The following is a 26,530-nucleotide window of genomic DNA, read 5'->3' on the forward strand; positions in this document are numbered from 1 at the left end:
ATCACAATCTTTAGTTGTGGGGGTCCCACATCTCTGTTACAGAAGCTGAGTGAAGAATCTTTTGACTAATAGGGGCTAAAAATACAGGTTCCCAAACCATATATTAGTTACTACTAACCAAGGAAGATGAAAATTAGTTCTTAGGGAGACAAGATTAACTTGTTGACTGTACATTCATAATTTCTTTACATTAATAGGATTGTTTTCATTTTGCTGTCATCGAACATCACAATATGTCTACCAATTTAACACACACACACGTTTTTTAACAAAGTAGGCTTCCCGGCCCTCTTCTGAAAAGCTGGTACAACTTCCCGTACATACTTGATCTGCATGGAGCATACTCAACAGTCTTTGCTCCATCTTGAAGAAAGCACGTTCCAACCGGCTCTCTTTCCTGTTTCATTTCCGTCCTCCAGTGGTAGAGTGGGGCACAGGCCTGAGATCAAAGGAGCAGTCCATGACACAGAAATTCTCTGAAAAATTAGGGTTTCAGACAATCTATACTACCTCAACGTAACATCACTTTCTAAGCATTAATAAAAATGAATCAAACCTATCCTATACCTTAAATTCCCTATCACTAAGGAATGGATAAAGTAACGATTTAAAAAGACGTGCTTTTCTCATATTCTTTGGAAGGCCATATTTGTAGTCTAGATTTTTCTTTCAAAATAGTTAGCAAAGTTATTATTTCGGGTAGCATTCTTCTCGATGTTATGTGCCAAGCTGAAGGTCACAGACCGAATCAACATTCTAACGAAATAACACTCTAATGCTTGTAGAATATACCCCTAAATTACAAAGCATATTTTAAGTAAGAAGACAGTAAAAGAATTTGCAGTGCTTACTTTATTTACTTTCTGAATAAACTATGACCTTTTTGTCTTCCGAGTTACAGATTTCAACACCATGCATAAGGAGTAGAATAATGCATGTTTTCAGAGCATAGTAATCTACCAAAAGTGTAACAAATTAATTTGCTGGAAAAAAGTTCAATGAATTTTCTATAATACTTTTGAAGCAAAACGTTAACACAACCACTGCAGACATCAACATTGGGTCATTTTATACCTACCCTGAAAAAGCAGAAAGTCAGTAATCGTAGTTACTTCTCTCCACGTACTTGATGTTCCAGAGTGGATTATTTGCTACGTCTGCTTATTTCTGCTCCTTTGTACCTCTTTCTGCCTAGAATGCCCCCACTCTCAACCCTACCCTTCATCTCCAATTGCTAAAATCTGATACATCCTTTAAAGCTCCGCTGAAATTTCACTTCCTAAACAAATCTTTTCCTGATGCCCCACAATCAAATGAAAAAAAAGACAGTAATAAAGACTATGCAGGTAATTAAAATAGGGAAGGTTCTCTAAGGAAATGAAATTAAAGCTGAAATCAGAATGACAAGGAGCTAGCCAAGTGAAAATCAACAAGATGAGCATAACATTGGCAGAGGAACACGACCACAAAGCTCCTAACTTAAACGACTTGGCATGTGGAAGGAATAACAAGACTAGTGCAGCTTAAGTACATAAAATGGAGAGAGATGATGCCAAAGAGACAGCAGCCAGAGACCGGATCACAGAGATGCTATAAAAGTCTGGATGAGCATGTGACTTTTCTTCTAAGAGTGATGAAAAGCTGCTTGACTGTTTTAATCAAGAAGGTGAAATGCTCTGGATCACTCTGGTCCTTCTATGGAGAATGGATTGTAGTTGGGCAAGAGAGGAAGCAGAGAGATGACAAGACCCACTGCATTGGCCCAGGTGAGTAATGATGGTGGCTGGGTACAGGACAGAAATAGTGGAGATGATGTATTGACGGACAGGGGATACATTCCGAAGGCTGGAGGTGGAATTGGCAGGGCTCGCTGGTGGATGGGGTAGAGAGTCATGCCTCTAAATAAGCTGGGCAAGTTTTGTATGGATGCAGTTATTTTTGTGTTTTTTTCCTTTTTGACGGACAACAACAAGAGTTCTATTTGGCCATGTTCATTATGAGTAATATGTGAAATATCCAAATGGAGATGCCAAATAGGTAGTTTGGAAATACGATTTTAAAGATCCAAGGAGAATTAAGAGCGAGAGATATAGATTTGGGGATTACGACATACAGATTGTATTAACAGCCACGGGACAGGACAGGAGCAGCTGGTAAAAGGTGTGGTTAGAGAAGAGTAGGGGCTCAGAACAAAGCTCAGGGACACCCCAACACTTAGAAATTGGGCAGAAAGAGGAGCCCCTAAAAGAGACTGCAAAAAAGTAGCCAGCGAGATGGGAGAAAACCAGTAACATATAGTGTCCCAGAAGCCAAAGGAAGAAAAGGATCTCAAAAAGAATGGTCAACTGACCTTGGTGAATGGTGCTGAGGGGGCAAGAAAGATAAGAATAAGGACCAGTGGATTTCAGTGACCTGAAAGTCAAGAGTGACCTTGGCCGTGCTGACCTGAGTCTGACTGGAATGGCTGGGAAGAGAATGTGAAGTGAAGAAGTGGTGATGATGACTATAGAGAACACTTTCAAAAAGTCTCTGAAAAGGAGAGCAAAGGAATGGGCCAGAGCAGAAGGCAAGATGAGGCAAAGGGAAGGTGGTTTTATTTTTAAGGAGAGGAGGTACTAGGGTGTTTGATTAATTAAAGGCACACTATTCCTAAACCAGTCTGGATGGAAACAAACTGCTGGGAACCACCAAGAGGGGCTGGGAAAACAGACAATGTAGGAAGGAAGGTGGAAAATCACAGAAGCCAAGTCTGTGAAGGGCAAGAGAGATGGTACCCTGAGATGGGTGGCCTTTGACCAGAGCCATCTTATCTCATCACACCCTGTGGCCCTGAGCACAAGGAGTTTTACTATCAGTTTTCAAACATAAAACTTCCTCTGTTTCCACACAAACTGACTGAACTCACCTATGAGTAAATATCCAAAAGACTTACCAAAATTTTATCCTGTTTTGATCTCACAGATGCTCCAAACCACTGGTGGGACTTAAACTCCAATGGATCATCCTTGGCATAATCTCTATTGCCTAAAAAAAATATTGTGAGGGGTGAGAAATAAAATATATATTCTTAGTACAACTGAGTATATTTCAATCCAGTCAGGTTTACAAACAGCGTGCCTTTGATTAATCAAATGCCAGACTGGCTATTTATCTCATACTTTATATGCATCAGGGACTTTCAACTAATCAGAAAAAATAAAATACAGGATGATCTAGAAGTGTTTCAGGGTTAATAACATCAATTATCATAATGCAGATGTGAAAAAGTAACAGTAAGTGAAGTGTTCCAATTGCTAAATTGTAAGATCATTAACTATTAAACAAAGACTTGATATGAAACAAATACTTATAAAATAATTAACTATTAAACAAATTGATTCAACAAATATGATTACCTTCTGTACTCCCAAACGTTCTTTCTATGGCATAAAGAGATCTATGAAAATGAAAGGCTATGAAACCCCTTTGTAGAACACCTGTAGTAAAAGATTAAGATGTGGGCCAACGACACTATAACACAAGAGTTAGAATCCAGGAGACATGAGTCAGCCGGTAGGAAAAAGAATTAGATTTGGCACACTACATGCAAACATTCATTTTTCAGCCCACATTATTGAAAAAATTATTTCCGATCACCAGGCACTAAGGTAAAGCACTGTAGATTTTTTTTTAAAAAAGACCAGGGGCCAAGCCCCGTGGCCAAGTGGTTCAGTTCACATGCTCCACTTGGGCAGCCCAGGGTTTCGCCGGTTCAGATCCTGGGCGCAGACCTAGCACCACTCATCAAGCCACGCTGAGGCGGCGTCCCACATAGCAGAACTAGAGGGACCTACAACTAGAATATACAACTATGTACTGGGGGGCTTTGGGGAGAAGAAGAAGAAGGAAAAAAAAAAAGACAGGGCCTAGCCGGTTGCCGAGTGCTTAATGTTTCATCATGTGCTCCGCTTCAGCAGCCTAGGTTTGCACGTTTGGATCCCGGGCACAGACCTACACATGGCCCATCAAGCCATGCTGTGGCAGCAGCCCACATACAAAACAGAGGAAGACTGGCACAGATGTTAGCTCAATGACGATCTTCCTCAAGCAATAAGAAGAAGATTGGCAATAGATGTTAGCTCAGGGCCAATCTTCCTCACTAAAAAAGGAAGTCAACTCATTAAAAAACAAACAAATGAAAGAAGAGTGGATATGAGCTCTCCACGTTTTCTCTCTCCCATCCCTGAGGCTAGAATAGATGGTGGAATTGCTTGATGGAAGCAGCCTCAGTCCAATTTTCTAAACCACAAGAACAGCCAAATGATCCACATGATGATGACATGAGAAAAAATCATCCTTTTTTGAAGTGAGTAAGATTTGGGGTTTTGTTTGTAAATAAAGCATGTTGTTACTAAAGTATAGTCTAGCACAGTCTGAGTAACATATATTCTAAAGACATAATGCTATTTCCAGAAGGGCCTGACCTACAACTACAAAGAAGCTTAGGGGCCCCTGGAAAACTTCAGTTCAATTGATAGTTTTTCAAGGATTTTAACTATAAAATTTATGGTTACACGTTAACAGGATTTTTTTTTTTTTTTTTTCCACTGCAAGCTAACTGTGTTCTCTTACACAGTTAACTGTGTTCTCAACACAGGGTTGCCGGCTTTCTATTCTATTCCTTTCTACCAAGGAAATGAGGGCATTTTCCCCCTTACATTAATCAAGGAGGAGAAATGCAGCATGACTGCGAAAGAAACAGCTGGTGCTTGGAAGATTGACTTCTACTCACTGTCCCTTGAGATCACAGCATCACGATAAACGCAAGTAATCTTAGCCCGAGGGAACTGAGTTTATGAGCTAACTGGATCTGAGAAGTCCAACATTCTCACAACCGCTACTTCCTGCTTCTGCTTTCATTTAAAACAAAGCCTTTTGAGCAAGACCGTAAACATGACCAAGCGGAAGGAATCTTTTCTATATGAGAGGAAATCACAGGTTGAACAGAAGTACCACATCAGAGAGGTTCAAATTAAGGTTCCCTGTATTTTCTCTTAATCTCTAAAACTTCAAAAACAAAATGATACAGAACCAACATCGCTCTATTCTTGCCAATACAAGTATTCCTGTCTACAAGACACCTGATATGGAATCCTCAAAAATGTCAATGTCACGAAAGACAAAAAAAGTAGGGAACGTTCAAGATTCAAAGAGAACAGAGACACAGCAACCCAAGGCAGGATGGAATCTTTGATGGAATCTTTTTGCGTCTAAATACTTTTTTATGTTACAAAGGACTTCATTAGCATACTTGTGGAAATTTAAATATGGATTGTAGAGTAGGTAACAGTATCTTCATAATGACACTTTTCTCATCTGTGATTATAGTACCATGATTATGTAAGGGAAGGTCCTAGTTCTAGAGACACGTGCTGACATATTTAGGGGTTAAGGGTCACAATGTCTGCAACAATGGGTGAGTCTAGGTGAAGGGTCCAGTGTTGTTCATTGTATTACAGCTCCAAATTTTCTTTCAGTTTGAAAATTTTCAAAGTAAAACTACAGCAACCAACAAGTACATGTAATATGTACCATAAGGCCAAAACAGGCTATCTTCTACTTCTTTTTACTTGAACTCTTTATTGTATTTATTCTGATTAGACAACGTTACAAAACAAATTAAAATATGAGACATAAAATAAAGCCATATGTAAAGATGAATCTAAATACCACACTCTCACCATAAAGAAATGACCTCTGCTAACATTTTGGTGTCTATCTTAAAGACCTATTTCATGAATACATGAATATCCTTCTATACTAAAAGATATTTTAAAGCCAATATTTAAAAAGACATTAAAGTTATTATTATACATAAATGTATGTACCTTTTTTCCCCTTAAGAATATGTCATAAAGGTAGACCTACAGCATTATTTTCATTGTTGTGTAGTACATCATTATATAGCCATATAGTAGCTTACTTAACCAATCCCCTTATCTCCTTCAGTTTCAAATTTAGAAATATTTCTATTTTGCTTTAAGAGGCCTACAGTTTCCCTCAAAGTCACATTACTTCCTCTTCCGATATACCTAAGAATCTCAGCATTAAAGCTACTGTTAGGTTCTGAGACAGGCTCATTGCTAAATTAAAATGATAAACCCTCCAGAAAATGAGGTGTAAGACAGAATATTATTCTAACGGATATATTTTTAACAGGCTCCAAGATAGAACTATTTTTATATCTAAGAGTTCCCTTACCCTCAGTTCCCCATCCCCTAAACAAGTCATGCTCATTCCCACCTGCAGGCCTTTGCGCCCAAGGCCCTCTAACCTGAAAAACCTTCTTTCTTCCATTCTTGATTCAAATCCTACCTGAAAATTCAGTTGAAGTTGTCCACTTATGACCCTAACTCATGAGGAAATGGTAGTCTGCCCCTAACTACCATTAGTCTCTTATCTAACACAAGAGACAGTTATGGGAACAAGTCATTACGGCAGAGATATGGGTAGAGGATGGGTAAAGAGCATCGAGAAAACAGTGCAGAGGACAAGGGAGGGAATGCTTTCTTGGCCAAGAAAAAAAGCCTGGCAAAGAAAGGAAAGAGTGCGTATTCTTGATTTCTCTTTAGAGGATTATGAGTTGTTCACTGTGACTAGAGAGAAGGGTGAGGAGAGGAGCGGCTGTCAAGAGCTTTTCTGCCCTGCTAAGAATGGGCTTCATGGGGTTTTTGAATTGCCCTCTACACAAAACAATTTTTCTTTAATTATATTCCTGAAAGGTTGAAGATAACTTTCCTCTTCGTAAAATCTTATCCAGTTCTCTTCCTCTCACTTCAAAAAATTGTCTCTATGAATTTGTTTTCCTGAATAAACTGACTTTTCTCTAAATTTGCATGTGATGGCAAGGATGGTGCTCTGCTCTGTCAAGTGGCATATGGTTCTCATCGCTACCATGTTCTATTTCCTATGTTAAAAAAAGCAGTGAAAACATCTCCTGCCACAATGATTATGATATCTGCCTTTATGGACATCAGGTTTAGCTTAAGCTAGAAAATGTCATGGAAAATAAGCACAAATTTTACAATTTTTTTTTTTGGTTTCATTTTCATCATCAAGTATTGTGGAGCACAAAAACCCATAGTTCTTTCCATATGGCAAGCTATTTACCAACAGTATGTAATGAGGATGAAGGAGCACCAGCCACATGTGAAAAAACATCAGGCAACATGGCTCTTTTTGATAAAAAAGTACATTTGAAAAACCTGGAGCTTTATTAAAACTTAGATATGCCCCAAAACAATTGCCATGTCTTAAAGCATCACATGATTAAAGGTGTTCTCAATTACTTTACCAAACAAAAGAAGTCCAATATATTCGGGTACAATGCATTGGCATACACAGGCATTGAAAACTTTGCCAACAGTTTTCAAGAAAATATGTATCACCCACTGCTTTGAATGTCTTCTGCTTTGACAGGATCATAACCTCAAATTACCATCTTTTCAAGAAGTTTACTCAATAGGAAGTTCTTCTTTACCAATCAGAACTTTTTTCCCAGAGACCAAGCCTTAAAACACTAGATTCCACATCAGGCAGAAGTTTCACTGGGAGGAAGTGTGAATAGAGGTGGGTGGGCAGAAAGAAAATGAAGCATGCTCTCCAAACAGACTGACAAGAAGTTCATTCACGACCTGGCTGAAACCGGCAGCTAATCTGGGCGCATGAGGGAAGTAAATATTTTGAGTCACAGCCCTGAAGTCATCACTTGAGTGATCCCGGAACTCCACAGGCTGTTTTGGACCACGCCACCAGCTTTGAAAGGGAAACCGGATACAGACAACTGTAGAAATTCCGGTGCTGGAGGAAATGCCTCCTCAGGCAACAATCAAGAACGAACAAGGATTTCTGTCTACAATTCTGCAAAACACCTTGGAATATTGGCTCTGATCTCCCAAATAAATTAAAGGGAAAAAGAATATCTCACAGTAAAGACAAGAACAAATTAATCTGCATTATATAAATTAACATAAGACTCTACACTATCACTTTCAAAACTAGAGAAAATGTTGCTAAAGAAGCTTGAAGTCAATTAGCAAGTAAATCACTAGACTTGGAAATTTAATGTCTATTTTTCTCGGCTTTTAAATTTATCGATTGCACTTTATGAGACTCCCATTGATGAGGATTTTTAGGCTGCTTAATTTTAAAATGGCTTATGATGAGGATTTTTAGGCTGGTTAGTTTTAAAACTACAGATGAGATTCAGGCTCCAAGGAGTGGAATTTGTTTGCCCCTTTGTTGGGAAACATTTACATTTCTAAGGGAAACCTCTATCTGTAAAAGGTGCCTCCCTCTCTGTACCAGGAAGAAGAAGAGAGATGACCTTATCCCTAGAAGCTCTTAATGGGGAAGGCAAGAACTTAAGTTGGTTGCTGTCTGGCAATCTCATGTAACTGGTTTAGGGTGGTGGCTTCTGACCTTTACTTAATCCGATTTGATTCTTGTCTAAAAGTCATGGGATCACCCAACGACCAGACCCCACCTGCACTGATACCATTTTAACTTTTTTTCATGTTCTTTCCTTTGTCTTGTAAAGACATGATTCACATACCCATGCCTTATAAAATTAGCCCTAACCCTCAACTCGGGGCAGCAGCAGGAGCTCTGACTGCCCGTGGGTCCTGTCCCCACGCACCAGCTCTGCCTGCCCATGGGTCCTGTCCCCATGCCAGCGGGGGCAGCAGAGGCAGCAGCAGCAGAAGCTCTGACTGCCCATGGGTCCTGTCCCCATGCTACACTATTCTCTAAATAAAAGAGCACTACTGCCAGATCTTGAGAGTCTAAGAAATCTTTCTTTCGACTCCTCGGCTCACCGACCCCGCATCACCATGATTGAATACTTGAGGATAGAAACATATTGAGCAGAGCAAATTGTCCTAGCTTTAGACTCTGCGAACTCTTCTCATTTCTTCCCATCTCCTTGGAGTGTTTCAAAAGACAGTGTCAAACATTCAACTTGCTGGAGAATTACAGGGGATGCTTTTTTTTAAGACAAAGTTATCTTATTACCCTAAAACTAAATTTTTTGTTTCTTCTTTCATGCCTAAAGACTATCCTTTGGAGTAACAATATTATGTCACCTTTTTGAAAAGGCCAAAGTCAAGAAGAATAGCACAGCATCAGAAAAGCAAGACAGTAAACTTCTACTTGGAAATTACCTGTGTTTTTAGAGATTTGGTTTCCATTAATTCCTATATGACTATGAATGATGAAATGATTTAGGTCCTCAGAGAGCTTATTTTTTGCCCAAAAAGTAGCTATTAAAATAATGTAATATACAGCATGGTGACTACAGTTAATAATACTGCATTGCATATTTGAAAGTTGATAGAGAAGATCTTAAAAGTTCTCATTACAAGAAAAAAAATTCTGCAACTATGTCTGGTGACAGATGTTAACTAGACTTATTGTGGTGACCATTTTGCAATATACACAAATATTGAATCATTATGTTGTACAATTGAATAAAAAAACAAAACAAAACAACACTGCCCTCCATTCATCCTTTAATAGAACAGACAATTTGCAGGATTCCTTAAGCAGCTTTTTACCTCAAACATCACTTTTGTTCAGCTGCACTTCCTAGAACAAATTTGCCTGAAAGAAAAATCTCTCAATATTGCTTATTTATATGAAAATTAACAGGTCAGAGAAAGAAACTCTCTTTGATCTTCATTTAAGTAAATGAATCGTGGGTATCTCCTATGTCTAAATGCAAGGAGTATAGCAGTAAATGAGACAGACAAGGTCTCTCCTTTCAGGGAAGAGAATAACAATATTATCTAATAATGATATATACAAATAATTATATACGATATTTTCAGAGAGTCAAAAATGCTATAAAAGAAATCTGAAAGAAAATGATAAAGAGGTAGTCAGCTACTGGTCTCATGTATTTGTAACCTAACACTATTGTGAAATAATATATTTCATCGATACGGAGCTGTAAATATTCAGATATTAACATCTTTGAAATCTGAATGCGTACTACAGTCAATGGTGACTCATAATTAGCAAGATTTTTTAGTAGTACATAAATAATACATTTTAATATCAAAGGCATCCTTACATTTACAGTCACTATACACGTGATTGCTTGCTGTTGTTTTTATCTTCCACGTATGAGTGAGATCATATAGTATTTGACATTCTCCTTTGATTTATTTCACTTAGCATAATACACTCAAGGTCTATCCATGTTGTTACAAATGGCTGGATTTCATCATTTCTCATGGCTGAGTAGTATTCCATTATGTATAAATACCACATCTTCTTTATCCATTCGTCCCTTGATGGGCACCTAGGTTGCTTCCAAGTCTTGGTTATTGTGAACAATGCTGCAATGAACATGGGGGTCCACGTATGTGGTGATGAATTGTAATTAGTCTTTGGGTGGTGAACATGATATAATCTAAACAGTAATCGTAATATAATGATGTATACCTAAAATTTATATGTCATAAACCAATGTTACCACAATAAAAAAAATTAAATTAAATTTTTTAAAAAAGAAAGAAAAAAGATTTTAAAAAAAGTAGTGTGAATATGTATCCATTAATCTTCACATGCAAAAGCTTAGTTAGGAGTTTCTAGATCCCCTCTTAATTAACTTTATGTTTACATTTTCATCTCCCACACATAAAGGCGTTTTAGTTCATAAAATTCAAGAACATTTAAGTTGAACAAGCTCTTCCTAGCAATTTTGATAAGTATTATCCTTCCTATTCCTCTATTCTATACCTTAGAGTCAAACTAGTAGGGTAGAATATTGCAAAAAAATAATTCATTTAAAAAAATCAAAATTCCAGCTATTACTAAAGACCACGTTAATGATTTCTTTGACCTGATAAGGAAATATGGTTTCTTAATTTCTTTAAGAAACTCAGACAGACAATAAGTAGTGGTTAGATACCAGTATTAATGAAAAAATGATTTGCTTTATAAACTTCAAAGTGTCTTTAAATGTCTCTAGAAGCATAATGGTATTGACTTAAAATGACAAGAGATAAAGATCTCTAAATCCAGAGTGTTTGGAGTCAGACGCTACTGAAAAACTCATCATTTGTGAATGTAAAAATAAGTTCTGAAATCATAATCTACTAACATGAGAAAGTGTTACTAATTTACACAGAGCTGTCCAGAAACAACTTTTATACAAGATTAGATATAATTGTTTTCCAAAAGCAAACAAGAAGAATCAGAAAAGTAGAGCCAGAAGAAAACAGGAGGAAGCTCATTTCGCTGGAATTGGTTTTTATTTATTTACTGAGTTATTACTGCCACAGGGAACAGAGAATCAAAATCTCCCTTTCTTCCATGAGCAATTCTGATGGTTCTGCTGCAGCCAGCACCAGGAATACAGGCCCTTTGAAAAACACCCACTGCTTTATCAATGCTGGTTTGTTTCCTCCTGATGATGAGAAGGAAACGATCCTGAAAGCAACTAACATTTTAAAACAAAAACTCTTTACTGAAGATTTAAAAAAAAAAAAAAGGCACCAAGTCAATGTTAAGTCTTAAAATGATGGTTATGAGTCAGATCAAAGTGGGCAGGGAAGGGGATGGGCTTTAAAGGATCCTGTGAATTTAGTTTGGGTAAAACATTTCAAGTGTTAAATACCAACTAAGTGCATGAGTTTGAGCCAACTAGTAATAAGGAATGAGAGTAATTGACGTCTAAGTTGCGTACCAGCTCTCCAACTGTATAATTCTGTACCAGGGGATAATAGATTATATCAGGAAAAACAGTTTCATTAAAAAGAAAAATTCTTTAGAATAAACTTCTTTTGCATTAACAAGGAAAAGGAGACTATTTTTCTCTGTGTTTTTAACTTTCTAATTTGCAGGACTGTCGCAACTGTAGACACAACTCTGAAAGAAAACTCACCAAGAGGACGGTCAGTCAGTCAAACTAAGGAGGCTGTTTCCGTGTCTGCCTGATTGTTTTAACTGCAATGAGTTGAAAACTGTATGGCACAGAGGCCACAGAGAGGCTAAAAGTTTTCTATTTTCTATTAAACACAAGGCGCAGTAATATCCAGAAAATACTCCACAGCATTTTTCTTGACCAGAGAACTGGCATGGCCGGAGTCTGCCCACAACCTACAGCCAAGCCCTTCTGGGAACAAGTGGTAAGTGTTCCAGCAAGCCATTTTGGGTGGGCAGGGGAGTAACTGGACTTCTGACGTTTTCTAGGACAGATATTGTCGGTGAGAAGTGGCATCCATTCACTGAATTTGGCACATAAACACAGGAGCTTCTCCTTTTTTTCAGGGACATATTTTTCAGCCACACGCAGGCAAGCCCGTATTTCTAAACTAAGGGACTCTGACGGGGCCAGGTGGGTTCTCCTGCTTCAGTGCAGATCGTCAGTCTATCTTTTTGGAAAAGACTTACTATTGAGAAAACTGGGCAATGATCAGTCTGTCAGTAACATCTGCTTCCTAGAAAAGGAAAGCATGTTGTAAGGAGAGGATTTCCCCAAATGTCACCATAACAGAGGTTAAAATGCAAACCGAGGTATGAGGTATAACACATTTAAGAAGATCCACAGTTATCTTTCTTTCTTTCTTTCCTCTTCCTAATTATTCACTTCCCCACGGCTGCAGTATGGGTGTGGCAGAACCAACGCTTTCTTCATTTGTATACTGCTTCACTGTTTACAAAGTACCTTTACAGACATTATCTCATCTGATCCACATGACAACCCGGAGTGGGGTATTACGTTTATTTGACAAATGGTAAAAAACTGAGGCTGGCAACCTTCAGTCACTCGGCCAAAGTCACATCTAGCGAGTGTCAGGGCCTGAATCTGAGCCTGTATCTTCTAAGCCGAATTCACATTCCTCATGACCACAGAGCAAAGCAAAAGGAACAAGAGAGGGAACAAGGCCTACTTACGTAAGCATTGTTCTTGCCCTAAAGTAGCTTGCAGTATAAGCAATAACAAACAACAAAATACATAAAGGGCACCGTGGGAACAAAATAACGTCCCTTCCCCCCACCACCACCCAAGGATGTCCAAGTCCTAATCCCCAGAACCTCACATTTGAATATGTGACCTTACAGGGTAAAAGGGACTTTGCAGATGTGATTAAACTAAGGGCCTTGAAATGGGAGATTACTCTAGATTACCTCAGTGGGCCCAAGGTAATCACAACAGGGAGGCAGAAGAGTTACTGTCAGAGCGACTTAGCCTGAGAAAGGCTAACCATTGCTGGCTTTTAAGATGGAAGAAGAAGGGGCCAGCCTGGTGGCCCAGCGGTTAAGTGCACACGTTCCGCTTCGGCGGCCTGGGTTTGCCGGTTCGGATCCCAGATGCGGACATGGCACCGCTTGGCACATCATGCTGTGGTAGGCATCCCACATATAAAGTAGAGTAAGATGGGCATGGATGTTAGCTCAGGGCCAGTCTTCCTCAGTGAAAAGAGGAGGACTGGCAGCAGTTAGCTCAGGGCTAATCTTCCCCCCAAAAATAAATAAATAAATAAGATGGAAGAAGGAGCCACAGGCCAAGGAATGTGGGTGGCCTCTAGAAGATGGAAAAGGCATGAAAACGGATTCTTCCCTAGAGCTTCCAGAAGGTATGCAGCACTGCAGACACCTTGATTTCAGCCCAGAGAGACCCATTTTGACATGTGACCTTCAGAACTGAGGGTACTAAACCGGTGTTGTTTTTAAGCCACCAAGTTTATAGTAAGTTGTTACAATAGCAACAAGAAACTAATTCAGCCATGAAGACAAAAATTGAGATAACAGACTGCCCCTTGCCTGCTAACTGAATATTCCCTATATTATTTTGCACCCCAACATAATACAGTTTTGGAATATTTTTGCTTCCTAAAATACACAGACCATTAATCCTAAAACTAAATCTTATTTTAACCTTTGCTTAAATTCTACTTTTCCACGTCCACATTCAATAAATTGTGTTGTCTACATATCAATCATCCCAGTGTAAAACAAACAAATCAGATCCCAAAATGACCTTTTCATTTTCACTAATTCCACAGTGCTTCAAAGTTCATATTATTCTGTCAATTCAGGGAAACATCAGTTTCCAGCCATTATGCAGACCTCGGTGAAAACCTACAAATTGTGTGGAGTCACTAGATGAAAGAGTTTAAATATCCAAGAGGACAACTACTTTTTCAAGGCAAATTGTAATATTTCAATCACTATATGCGAACACGCAAAATAAGACAGCAGGCGTTTCTTTTCACTCCTAGTTATGGCTTTGTTTACATATGTCAAGAAAGTCAGCAGGAATAAGAAAAAGAAGACAGGCAAGAGTCAATACTTTGAAAGAAAATTAACAAAGAGCACATTTGGGAGGTAAATTTCACAAATCCAACAGATAAAATTTAGAGCGAGGCTTCCTTTTGTTCCCGCAGGCTCACTAATGCACAAACATCACTCAAGAAATCAAAGCAGCAAGTAAGCGTGCCGTCTTGCACTGAATTTTCTGCTAAATTAAACTTCATCACAGAAACCTATATTTTCCCTTAATTGTTTAAAAGGCATGTCTACAATATTTTGAAGATACCCATGATAATATTGTAACCTGTACAATTCTACCAAAAATAACGACTAGGAAAATTAACAGACTGTACTGAAAGTGTTATTTTCTCTGTAATGTTCATGTCAAATCTACTCAGCATGGCATGGAACCAAGGACCCAAGGTCCACCCACCGAGCCCTAGATCCTTTCACTTTTAATACAATGCTCTACGTGTGTTAGGCTGTATAGTGATTTGGTTAGACTGCTAGTTTAGAGTAACTTTCTAAAATTCATTTAGATCCTTCCTCAGCTTACGTCATTTCTCATCAGGCCCTCGATGCCTCATCGCCCTCCCCTTACACATATAAACCTTACACTCACATACGGACATCTATATGTGTGTCACAGGAATTACTTGATTTTCATTCATAAACATCATTTACTAATCCACGCACATACCGTTTTCTCTGCCTAGAACCCTCTTCCACATTTGGTAAATTCCATCTCATTTTTCATGGGCTACCTCAAACGTCACCAACCCAGCAGGGAAGCGTTCCTCGAAGGCCTCAAGCAGAGACAGACACTTCCCACTTACGCTTCTTTTATTTTGGTACACATCTATTTGTGTCTAGTGCTCATAATTAAAGTGAAATAAATTTATACTGGTCTTCCAAACATATTTTTGAGACCCTTCCTCTTCCCCTACTACACGAAATCATGCCCTGGGGTAGGAAGGAAAGCACACCAGAAGTTCACCTTTCTTTAAGAGCTGGAAACTAAGTGTTATGCTATCTTAAAGCCAAAATCCATATTGTCTTCCTTAGCCACCACTACATGCCTTAAAGCATGTGACAAGATGCAGTCAAATGGCCTTCTAATAAATTATATATCATCTAATATCCAGGCACATCTTTGCTAAACACTGAAAGTAAAATGAGTCCATGAATTATTGATCAGTAATAGATACTTATGGTATTCATAAAGAATGTTTTCTTTCTATTACTTTGTTTTCTAACCAAAAAGAGAAAGACTCCTCTGATTCCTATTCTTTTTCTTCTTTTGAAGAACCCTAGGTTCTAGTTCCCTATACGAGCTCATAATCTATCTTTCTTAGTTGTGTGAGATAAGGCATGCCCTCCCTGACTTTCATAGGCATGACTTAGACTCAGCCAATCAGATACTCCCACAAAAGCTTTGACTCTCCAGCAAGTGATGCAGAGGCAGGGATGGGTAAGAATCACTCTCATGATGCTGTCCCAGAGTCAGCAACAGCAATTCCAGCTCAGTAAAACCCAACACTAACAGCTTTTCTCTTGGTTCCTGCTCATTTTTCAGAAAACAGATGATTCAGCAATATACTTTCAATAAATTCCTGTTCAGCTAAATTCAGCCAGAGTCTATTTTTATTGCTTTTCATGACAAAACCAACACCTGTGTGCAATACACACAAATGCAACCTACCATATGCCAGGCACTTCTCCAGACACTAGCACACAATGGTGAGCAGAAATAAATTTGTTCCCTGCTCTTGAGAGCTTACAGTCTAACCAGGAAAACAAACATATTATAAGATAAGGAGAAAAAAAAAAGAAAATCAACATAAATATCAGCTTAATGGAAAAAAAGAGCTGTACTTAGTGTACTAAGACTGCCTATATACAGAACCTGACCCAAAAGAGGAGGGAAATGGGAAAGGACCATTCATCATTTCCTATTTAACATAACTCCAAAAAGCACCTTACTACAAAAATTTTTATTCTGATTCTGGAGCTAGCTGAGATTTGTTCTTTTTACAGGAAGGGATAAAGTCACTATTCTGTTCTTTCTAAGGAGAAAGAGCCCAAGAAACAAATGAGCCTGAAATACTTCATACAAACTTCAAATGTTGAGGCAACAACCCCCGGGGGGCTTCTCAAGGCTCAACTGAACTTTCAGACTTATAAAACTGCCAAAGGCCACACACAGTAGCACCAGTCTATATAGAGGACGTAGGACAAAACCAGACACACCTCCTTGATGAGAGCCCTTACATGAACATCCCTGAGCAGCGGTCCAAACAGCTTGTGTCCCGTGCTTTTCTTTTTGCCTCACCAGGTGACAGCTCAGACATGAGGAAACAAGATCTGGTGCGTGCAGGAGCTGCCCTGGCTTCAAAGCCTCACATCTCACAGGGCTGGTCTCTCTTGTAATGACTTCATCACCACTGCCTTCGGAGCTCCCACGAAGGACATGCTGGTTGTAAGGGTCCCTGTATTCAAGGAATGCCAAAGCTTCGGCATCTCCATCAGGTATTTATAGTCTATTTATAATTTCTCCCAGTCTAAACGCAATTTACCAACCAGGGGCCGTTTTTAGCATAAGCAATGATATGTAGTCACTTGGCCGCTCGGGACCCAGAAAAATAGAACAAGAAACTTAACAGAAGATCAAAAGGGCATGCAGAATACAAAAGGATTTTAACCATTTTAACCATTTTCCAACAGCTGACTACTGATAATATTCCATTTTAACGTCCCTACATGTATTATTCAGTTCGGCTGCACTATGCTGTAGTAACAAGCATCCCCAAAATCTATTAGTCAAAAATAACCAAGGATTATTTTGTACACATACACTGTGCGTCAGCAGGAGTCTGTGCTTCACGTGTTGCTCACTCAGGGACCCCGGCTGGTGGAGGCTGCATAAACCATGACCACCCACGATGGCACCTTGTAAGGGGAGAGGCAGAATAACGCCCCAACTTCTAAACCTTTTTACCCACGTGACACACTTCTGCTCATGTTTTACTGCCTAGAAAAAGTGACATGGGCTTACCTAAATTCAAGGGTTTTCCAAAAGTTTTAGAAACATGATACTGATTAATAGTTGTAATACCTACTACATCATATAAAACAGGGCTAATTTAAATAAAATAATTTTATTTCCCAAATATTAAAACATGAGGATGGAGCCCTTTTAAGCATTAAAGTCTCTTCTGGACTCAGATGCACAATAAAATAACACAGATAAACTAACTAATTTAAACTCTTCGTGATCACCCCAGGAACGTATTATAGCATGTGGAAAGGTAGGTAATGTTCCCAAGGGAACACTGGGAAAATGGCAGAACCTGGATTTGACCTCAAGTCTGATGGAATCCAATGCCAATTTCCTTTTCATGACACCGTGATATACAGCAAATATGGAGCAAGTGAAAAAAGAAGAGTCACTGGCCAAACTCCACAAGAGTATTAAGCAGGTTAGGAGGAATAAGGGTACACGATAGCTTCAGACAGACAAGGAGCAGAGACTTTACATAAGGAAGGAATGGTCAGGGGCGGCCTGGTGGTGCAGCAGTTAAGTTCGCATATTCTACTTTGGCGGCCCAGGGTTTGCTGGTTCGGATCCCGGGGGGGACACGGCACTGCTTGGCAAGCCATGCTGTGGTAGGCATCTGACATATAAAGTAGAGGAAGATGGGCATGGATGTTAGCTCAGGGCCAGTCTTCCTCAGCAAAAACAGGAGGATTGGCAGCAGATGTTAGCTCAGGGCTAATTTTCCTCAAAAGAAGAAGAAAAAAAAAAAGGGAAGGAATAGTCATTGGGATGAACTGTAAAAGAGAGGTTCAATAAGATGAGGGGGCAAATGTCCACTGAAGTAGGCCACCACTAACAATGAGGGCACTTGCTGGGCTGGGGTTAGCTAGCAGCCAGACAGGGGTGATGGAATACGGAAAGTAATGAAGAGAGGCACAGCATTCAATACCCTGGCTGTGAAGAAAAGAAGAAAGGAAAATGACCAAGAGAAGACACATGTCCAAGGGAAAGCTGTTGTGATTAGTTTTTCAGGTAGAAAAATTTAAGCATGTTTAAAAAGTTAAAAAATAAAAAAAGGAAGAGGGCCAATGCATAGCAGGGACATAGAGACAAATGAAAGACCGGGCAGGGTTCCAGAGAAGGGAGGCCATGGTAACAGTTTATATTGACTGAGCCGTTGCAACGCGCCAGTCCCTGTGCTAAGCACTTGCAGGCCCTAACTCACACACACGTCAACTCCTTCAGCTGAACACGTACCTATGGAGCAGGTTAGATGAGGACACTGTATCTGGAGATGGCAGTAACCTGATAGTCACCCTGGCGAGTCAAGCAGCTGGTAAGTGGCAGGGCCAGGGTTTGGGCCCCAGGCAGCCTGCCTCCAGAAGCCACACTTATCCACTCAGCTGCCATCTCCCTTGACACAACACTGAGATGAGGCAAAGAAAGAGAGAAAAGCCACCATCTCCCTTGAGATAACGGAAAGACAAAAGACCTCTGCGGGGCAGACATGTTTCTATGTTTAAGTGAGGATGGGGAGAGTTCCTCGGGACAGATGTGTCAGGATGCTCTAAGTTGTAAGCATTTCTTTCATAAAGTCAAGACACAGTTTAATGGTGCTGTTTCCAGATACACATTTTCAGGACTAAATTACTGAAACCTATATTGTCTTCTTTTCTTAAATTCAAACTACGTGAATAAAAATTCTAACGTAAAAAATGAAGTCTTAATTTGTATATTCTTTTCGTAAGTCTCAGAAGTTATACAAAATGATTGCAGAAATATCAGCAAGGTCGAAAGAGAACAGAACAAAAAATACATATTTGTACGAGTATAAACGGCTTCAGTTATTTCTTCACTATAGAAAAAGCTCTCATGATTCATTCATTCATTCATTTATTCAGTTTATTGGGCACCAACTTGTGCCGGGCACCAGGCATTGTTCCAGGCCCTGAGGTTTCAGCTGTGAACAAAACAAATAAAAAACTATCCTAATAGAACACACGTCCTCATTGAGAGAAAGAGACAGTAACTAAAAATAAATAACTTATATAGCAATGTGTCTACTGCAGGGAAATACACGGCAGAGAAGAGGACAGGAACATAAAGTGGGAAAAGGGGAACTGCAATTTTAAATAAGATGGCCAGGGCACCACTGAGAAGATGATGTCGGAGCAAGTCTCGAAGTTGGTGGTGGAGGGGTACCCCATGTCCATTTGGGGAAACCATGTTCCAGGCAGAGGAAACAGCCCAGGCAAAGGTGAGGTGGCAACGTTCCTATAGTTTACAAGCCCTGCAGAGACCCTGTAAAGCAGGGAGAACGGGAGAAGATGAAGGTAAGGATAGCAATAGTGCGCTGGAAAACTCAGAGTCCTCTTGGCTACTGTAAGACACACCGGGAGATATTAGCAGAATTTAGGCAGGAGTGTTATGATCTGAATATTTTAAAAGAATCACTCTGGCTGCTGTAGAGAATCAACAATCGGGATACCCAGGGCAGAAGTGCGGAGAACATGGAAGAGGTGTGCTGGCTTTCTTCCAACTGCCCCCAGGGCTCCTCTGCCCCATTCTCCACCCCACTCTCTGCCCAGGATGCTGACCAGTAGGAACTCACAAAGTGCCCCGCCCGCTGGCTCCCAACTGCATTCAGCCAGTGAGAAGCATGCACAGAGGATCAAAGAGAGGAAGGACACAGGTCAGGGTTTATTCCCCTTCTCCTCCCTTCCTGTCACTTGGGCCTGGCAATGTGCTGCCCTCTGACAAAAGCCACAGCTCCTGTCACATGGTTCTCTCCACCTAGTCCTGGTCCAGATTCTGGTAACTGCTCCTTTCGCTTTCTCCCTTCAGGCCTGGAGGCCAAATTTTAACGAGTGCCCAGGGACTAGCAATCCCTGAGACCCTCCACAATCCTTTGCAAATAGTCCTTTTACCAACAACTCCTCAAACTATCCCAATTTAAGCGTGCCATCTCTGCCCCGGCAGCAACCTTACTAATTCAGGAGTCGAGGGCAACAGTCCAGGTGGGAAACAATGGTGGCTTGGACCAGGATGTTAGCAGCGGAATGAGAAGCAGTTAAATTTTGACTTGCTGACAGATTTCATGTCAAGCATGACTCCAGATTTTGGCCTAAGCAACCACAAGGATGGAGTGCCATCAAATGAGATTCATATTCACAATCAATAGGAAATATGTGCAAATATATTAAAAGTAGCTCATAGGAAAAGGAATACTATGACTTACAAACAAATGCAAAGATGCTTAATCTTACTGCTAATTAAAGGAATGCAAATTAATATAACAATATAAAACAACACAATAATATAACATTAAATATATTATATACATATATAATATATAATAATACTATAACAGTATAAAATTGACACAGAAAAAATATGGTGATAAATGGCATTGGCATAGGTGTCAGAAAACATAATTGGAGAAGTGTAAACCTTTGTGAAGAGTAACTTGCAGCGTCTATCAAAATTTTAAATATACATATACTTTGATCCAAAAATCCCCCACTAGGGCTTTACCCTACAGACATACTCACACATTTGCACAAATACCTGTGTATAAGCTTTTCACCTGAGCAGTGTTTATAACAACAACAGACTGGAAACAATCTAAGTGCCCATCAATAGGAAATATAAGTGAAACAAATTGGGCTGCACACACAATAGAATACTATCAGTGATTTGCAAAGAAAGAGGTAAATGCATATAAGCCACATGGAAAGATCTATTAGAGATTTATATTGTTAGGTATGGTAGGGGATGGGGTGAACAGTTAGGCACCTGACAATATATTTAGTATATTTCTATTTGTGAATTGCCTTTTTATTGTTTTTGAAGATTGGCCCTCAGCTAACATCTGTTGCCAATCTTTTTTTTTCCTTCTTCTTCTCCCCAAAGCGCCCCAGTACCTGGTTGTATATTCTAGTTGAAGGTACTTCTAGTTGTGCTATGTGGGATGCCACCCCAGCATGGCCTGATGACTGGTGCCATGTCTGCACCTAGAATCCAAACCGGTGAAACCCTGGGCCCTGGAAGTGGAGCGCATGAACTCAACTACTCAGCCACTGGGCCGGACCCTGCCTTTTTTTTTAAGATTGACCCCTGAACTAACATCTGTTGCCAATCTTTTTTTTCCGCTTCTTCTCCCCAAAGCCCCCCAGTACACAGTTGTTTATTCTAGTTGTGAATTTGCCTTTTTTAAAAAAAAAGATATAGACATGTGTAGAAATAAGAAAATTCTAGAAGGAGCAAAGAAATTATTTAGAATAATTGCCTCTGAGCAGGCTGATGTAAACGAGTCATATTTTTCCTTGTGTACTCTTTTGGACTGTTCAAAATCTTTCCTACCAGGTGCATATGTTATTTTCTCAATAAACAAAATATTATATAAAGCCACATTTCAAAAAAAGACCACTAATAAATTATCTTGCGCTACACAAAAATTTATGGTGTCGAATACAGAAACATATCTGAACAGTTCAATCTATCAAAACTGACCTACAGTTTCATTTTATTAGTATTCATATTTTGTTAGAAGATATAAATGCCCTGACCCATAATATTCTGAATCGCAGGTACAGTCAGACATTCCTTAACGATGGGGATACATGCTGAGAAACACACTGCTGGGCGATTTCGTCGTTGTGCAAACATCATAGAGTGTACTTACACAAACCTAGATAGCATGGCCTGCTACACATCTAGGCCACATGGCACTCATCTTATGGGACCTCTATCCCAATTTAAGTGTGCCATCTCTGTCCTGGGAGCACCCTTACTAATTTAGGAGGCTAGGGCAACAGTCATACATGCAGTCTGTCATTGACCAAAATGTCATTATGCGATGCATGACTATATTTCTCCATTTGTGGTAAAACTGAGCCTATTTCCATACTCTTGGGGTTTTCCAAATGTTAGCCATATATGGAAAAACAATCGTGTTTAATGTAGATGGTTTCAAATGGAAAAAAACAAACAGGTGACCTGATTCCTGTAAGAGCTGGCTTAATGACTGACACTCATTTTGGCACTGATCACGATGTCAAATGGAACAGTCGACATCCTAATTCCTGTTTCATGATATTATAATTCCAAGAATAAAACTATTTAAGAACTAGGAGGAAATAACACTATGGAAATAAGGATTTTCTTCAGGCTTATCTTAAAACATTCTGTCAAAGCCAGCAAATCAGAATTGTTAAAAAAATGTGTAAAACTATTGTACCAGAAGAATGTCACACTATTTGAAGATTCTCTAAGCTCTGACCAATAGACATAAATATACCAATACAAACGTGTACAGGACTACGTATATTTTATTTCACTGATGTAAATACAAAACTTAAGTTATTTCTTCTCATCTTCCTCATGCAGTTTTTCTCCTTATTACCACAGTCCTGACTGATATGGAAATTTGTCACTGTGGATAAAATTCTAATGCTATCAGAACCATAACATAATTTTCCCAAGAGATTTTGGATAAGAATTTTTTTTTAAGTCAACCAAATCTACTTGAATCCAAAAGATTCCTCCGCTGGTTTTGGTAGCACAAGCCCAGGCTTCACTATATGCCTGATCAGAGAGCTCATCTTCTGCAGTTATGAGTCATACTCCAATTCTGCTGACAAAGAAAGGACAAAAAGCCTTGCTAGGAGCTCCCTCTTCTCAGCAGAGGTACAAAAATATTTTAAAAGGTTTTCCCTGGATTTTTCCAGATTGACACTATCGGTTTAAAGTTGAAGACGTCCAAAGCAATGGAAACGCAGTGTATTCTTAACACTTTTAAATGCCACAAAATTGTAGGAAAAAAATCATATAATGAATCATGTCTTTTTATAACTTTCTCTGGGGATCTGAAGTGCTTCTGTGCATTATTTATTAAATGTTTACCTTTAAGCTAAAGCAAGTGCTTTTAAAATTAAATGATATTAAAAAAATCAAGTGACATAAATTAAGAAAAGGCACCACCGCATGAACATTTACCTGTGGCGTCGAATTCAATCGGCTGGCACCCTCGGTGAGAAGACCAGTCACACTTGAGGACTTGCCCTCCTTCCACGATCCCCGGCTGGGTGGTGTTTGCTTTGGGGGCTCCCACAAGAAGAAACATCCTGCTAAAATACAAAAGGGGAGACAAGATTCTCCATGGCACAAAGTATCGACGATATCTTGTGATGTAGGAAGAGCATTCTTTTGACGTTATCCACAAATATTTTCTAAAAACCATTCACCGAAGGCACAATCTTCATTCTTCATTTGGTGCTGTTTTACATACATACATTATTCAGCATGGTTTATTCACCCTAATAGCACACTGTAAGGCAACTTCAGGGTGACGTGTCATTTCAAAATTTATGCTGGTCAAATTTCAATATAGGTAGCTTATTATATGTCAATCATATCTCAATAAAGCTGTTAAAAAATACATGCTGGCGAGAGTCAGAGAAGGTTTTTGATTTTTGCGGTTTGCTATACACTTTCTATATCCTGAATGCTGAATGGAAAAAAAGATTCTGAAGTATGGTAGTTGTAAATATTATCATTTCTCCATTTGGAAAATGAATCTTCTGGAACTACTGTACTTCAATTTTTTTTTTTAAACAGTGACTAACAATTTCTCTTCACAAAATTAACCTAATCAACCCGTGGTCAAAGAATAGGGTCACTATTCAATTTCTTGTCAGGATAAAATTAGTGGATGACAAAATAGTCAGGAGTCAAATTTTTAAGTAAAAGACATCTTTTTTTAGTTATTATTCATTCAGAAAACGATATGGATTGAGTGTCTCTTCCATATAGGGCACAGAGCTAGCATGATGAGTAAGACAACCTTGGTTCCAGCTCTCAGCGGGGCTTACATTCCCTTGGGAAAGAAGACCAGAAACTAGCCAAGAAAGAAAGTACTCACTCTTACAAGTGCTAGGAAGGAAACCAACAATCGGCTGGGAGAGATTATTTGAGAATAAGGAGGGGAGACCTTCTTCAGGTAAAAGGTATCTCTAAGGAATGGAAGGGAGAGACTTGCTTTAGATAAAAGGAAGAGTTAGGAGGTTCTCTCTAAAGAATGGGGAAGAGAGAGAGAGAGAGACCTCTTTTAGATAAGTCGCAGCCAGGGGACTTACCTCTAAGTAAACTGAGATGTATAGGATTAGAAGGAGGGCACCAAGCACTGTCTGTGTGTTGGGGAGAAGGGAGAAAGGTGGGATAAAAGAAGGATGAAGAGGTAGATGGGAGCACCCCAAGCAGAGGTACAAAGACCCTAGGCAGGAAAGAGCCTGCTTCCCAAGAGTTACAAGGAAAGAGATGTGGCTGAAGCAGGGGAGCAAGCTGGCAGTGGCACAGGATAAAGCTGGGGAGCTTGGCAAGAGCCAAGTCAAGCGGGGACCTTTCAGCCAGGGTAAAACTTTCGGAGTTTATCATGTGAAGCTCCATCTGAAGCCTTTGAATGTTTTTCTAAGCAAAAAAAATGATATAATCTAATAAAGAAAACTAAATCTGGTGCCTTATTGGGAAAGGGTTAAAGGGACAGCGGGGCAAAAATGGAACAAGGAAAGCAAGACACTTTTAGCAGCTGAGGGAAGAGGTGATAGTGACCTGGGTTAGGAGGGCGCATGGAGAAAGAGACAGTGGGCAGACTGGGGAACTATTAGAAAGAACAGATACAGCTGGTGGCTTGAATATGGGGAATCAGAAGATTAAAGAATGTCACGTAAGTTTCGTTCTGGAGTGCATGGATGGGAGAACCATTTATTTTGCTAGAAACGCCTCAAGAATAGGGAAGCAGGAAGCCGATTAAGTATTTATAGGAAAACCAAGAATTCAGTTCTCAATACGTTAGTGTGCAACATCTGTGAGGCACCTAATTGGTCCTCTGGAGCTCTGAAGAGAGTTCTGCCTTACAGAGAACGTTCAGCACGCAGGGAGAAGCTTCAGAGAGAAGAGGGCCAAAGAGTGAGTTCTGAGAGGCAGCAACACTTAGGAGTCAGGTAAAGAAAGAGGATACAGTAAAAGAGACTGAGAAGAAACTGACTGAAACATAGAAGAAAGCAGGATTCAATTAGACACAAAAGGCCCTCGACAGATGCTATGGCTATTATCATTTCATTTCCTCCTTAAACACTGTCACTTAAAGTCTTCTAGCAAAGGAAACATGTACAACCGTATTTCACTTTTTTGTGCAATTATGGACAAGCCTCCATCTTAAATATGGAGTGCATTCATCTTACTTTTGTCAATTTCAATTTCATTCCGGCCGGGTGCTAGCTGCCAAATTACAGTCAAGAGCTGGCTGCATGAATTGCCAGGTTACAGGAATCCTCCTCTCTGACACTCATCTGAAAACTCCATACTCAAAATAAAGAAAAAACTCCCAACCAAACCACACCCTGTTTAATAAAGCTTTATGCAGTCATATTTGGCATCAGTAAAACACCAACGCTAGCCCTCTCATCACAGCCAAATGGCCCCGGGTAAGAAATCAACTTAGTTTTCATTCAGCAAGAACCTTTTGTAAGAAAAAAAAATTAGGCTATGAATAAGAGCACCCTCATCTCCCACGAATGAGAGCAGCCCGTTGTCATCACATGGTCCTTTTCCACCGCACAGCTGGGTAACAGCTAAATTACATATATATACATTTTTATGAAATTTTTCATTTCAACAGGTAAAAAAGTTGACCATGAAACTTCCCCCTTCATCTGAATTAAATTATTTTTGAGTGCATGATGGGGAAAAAGAATATTTCCGACAAGTGTACTTTTCAGGGTTTACACCTGAAAAGGCACGGGGCCATTCCTGCAGTGGTCCTAATAAGCATAAAACAAGCACAGGTATACATATGATTTTAGGGTTGTGGATAATGGCCAGGATCCAGGAGATTGGGAGAGGAGAGCTAGTTCTCAGAATTTGTCTAGAAACCTACAAGCCAAATTAATTTCTGGAATGTCATCGCATAGCGCGTTACACAATCTTCTATAATTTTTTGTCAAAGCTATTCTTCCCACTCCACAATAAATTGCTTCCTTGAATTCAGGGGACTCTAATTCATCTTTGTACCTGCCACATAATAAGAGCTCAAGGAAAGTTTTATAAATTCATAGCTGAGTAGCAATTCAAGAGCAAGAGGTCTTAATCTTAAAATAGCCATATAGCATAAATAAGCCATTTCCACTGTCCCTG

The 26,530-nt window shown here is 39.5% G+C and overlaps 1 protein-coding gene across 2 annotated transcripts in view; it reads right to left on the reverse strand.

The window, feature by feature from the left end:
• Window positions 1-26,530, reverse strand: part of LOC124233559 (integrin alpha-V) — an 87,021-nt gene that overhangs the window by 52,697 nt on the left and 7,794 nt on the right. Inside the window, exons 2-4 of one of the 2 annotated variants that reach the window (XM_046650704.1) lie at window positions 23,336-23,463; window positions 2,933-3,024; window positions 325-439 (exon numbers count right to left, since the gene is read on the reverse strand). In XM_046650704.1, coding sequence (XP_046506660.1) covers window positions 325-439; window positions 2,933-3,024; window positions 23,336-23,463 — 335 coding nt within the window. Of the gene's footprint in view, window positions 1-324; window positions 440-2,932; window positions 3,025-23,335; window positions 23,467-26,530 lie in introns of both variants that reach the window. The other variant, XM_046650703.1, reaches the window with a different exon arrangement.

The sequence above is a fragment of the Equus quagga genome, unplaced genomic scaffold (assembly GCF_021613505.1).
Source record: "Equus quagga isolate Etosha38 unplaced genomic scaffold, UCLA_HA_Equagga_1.0 205_RagTag, whole genome shotgun sequence".
NCBI classification, from domain to species: Eukaryota; Metazoa; Chordata; class Mammalia; order Perissodactyla; family Equidae; genus Equus; species Equus quagga.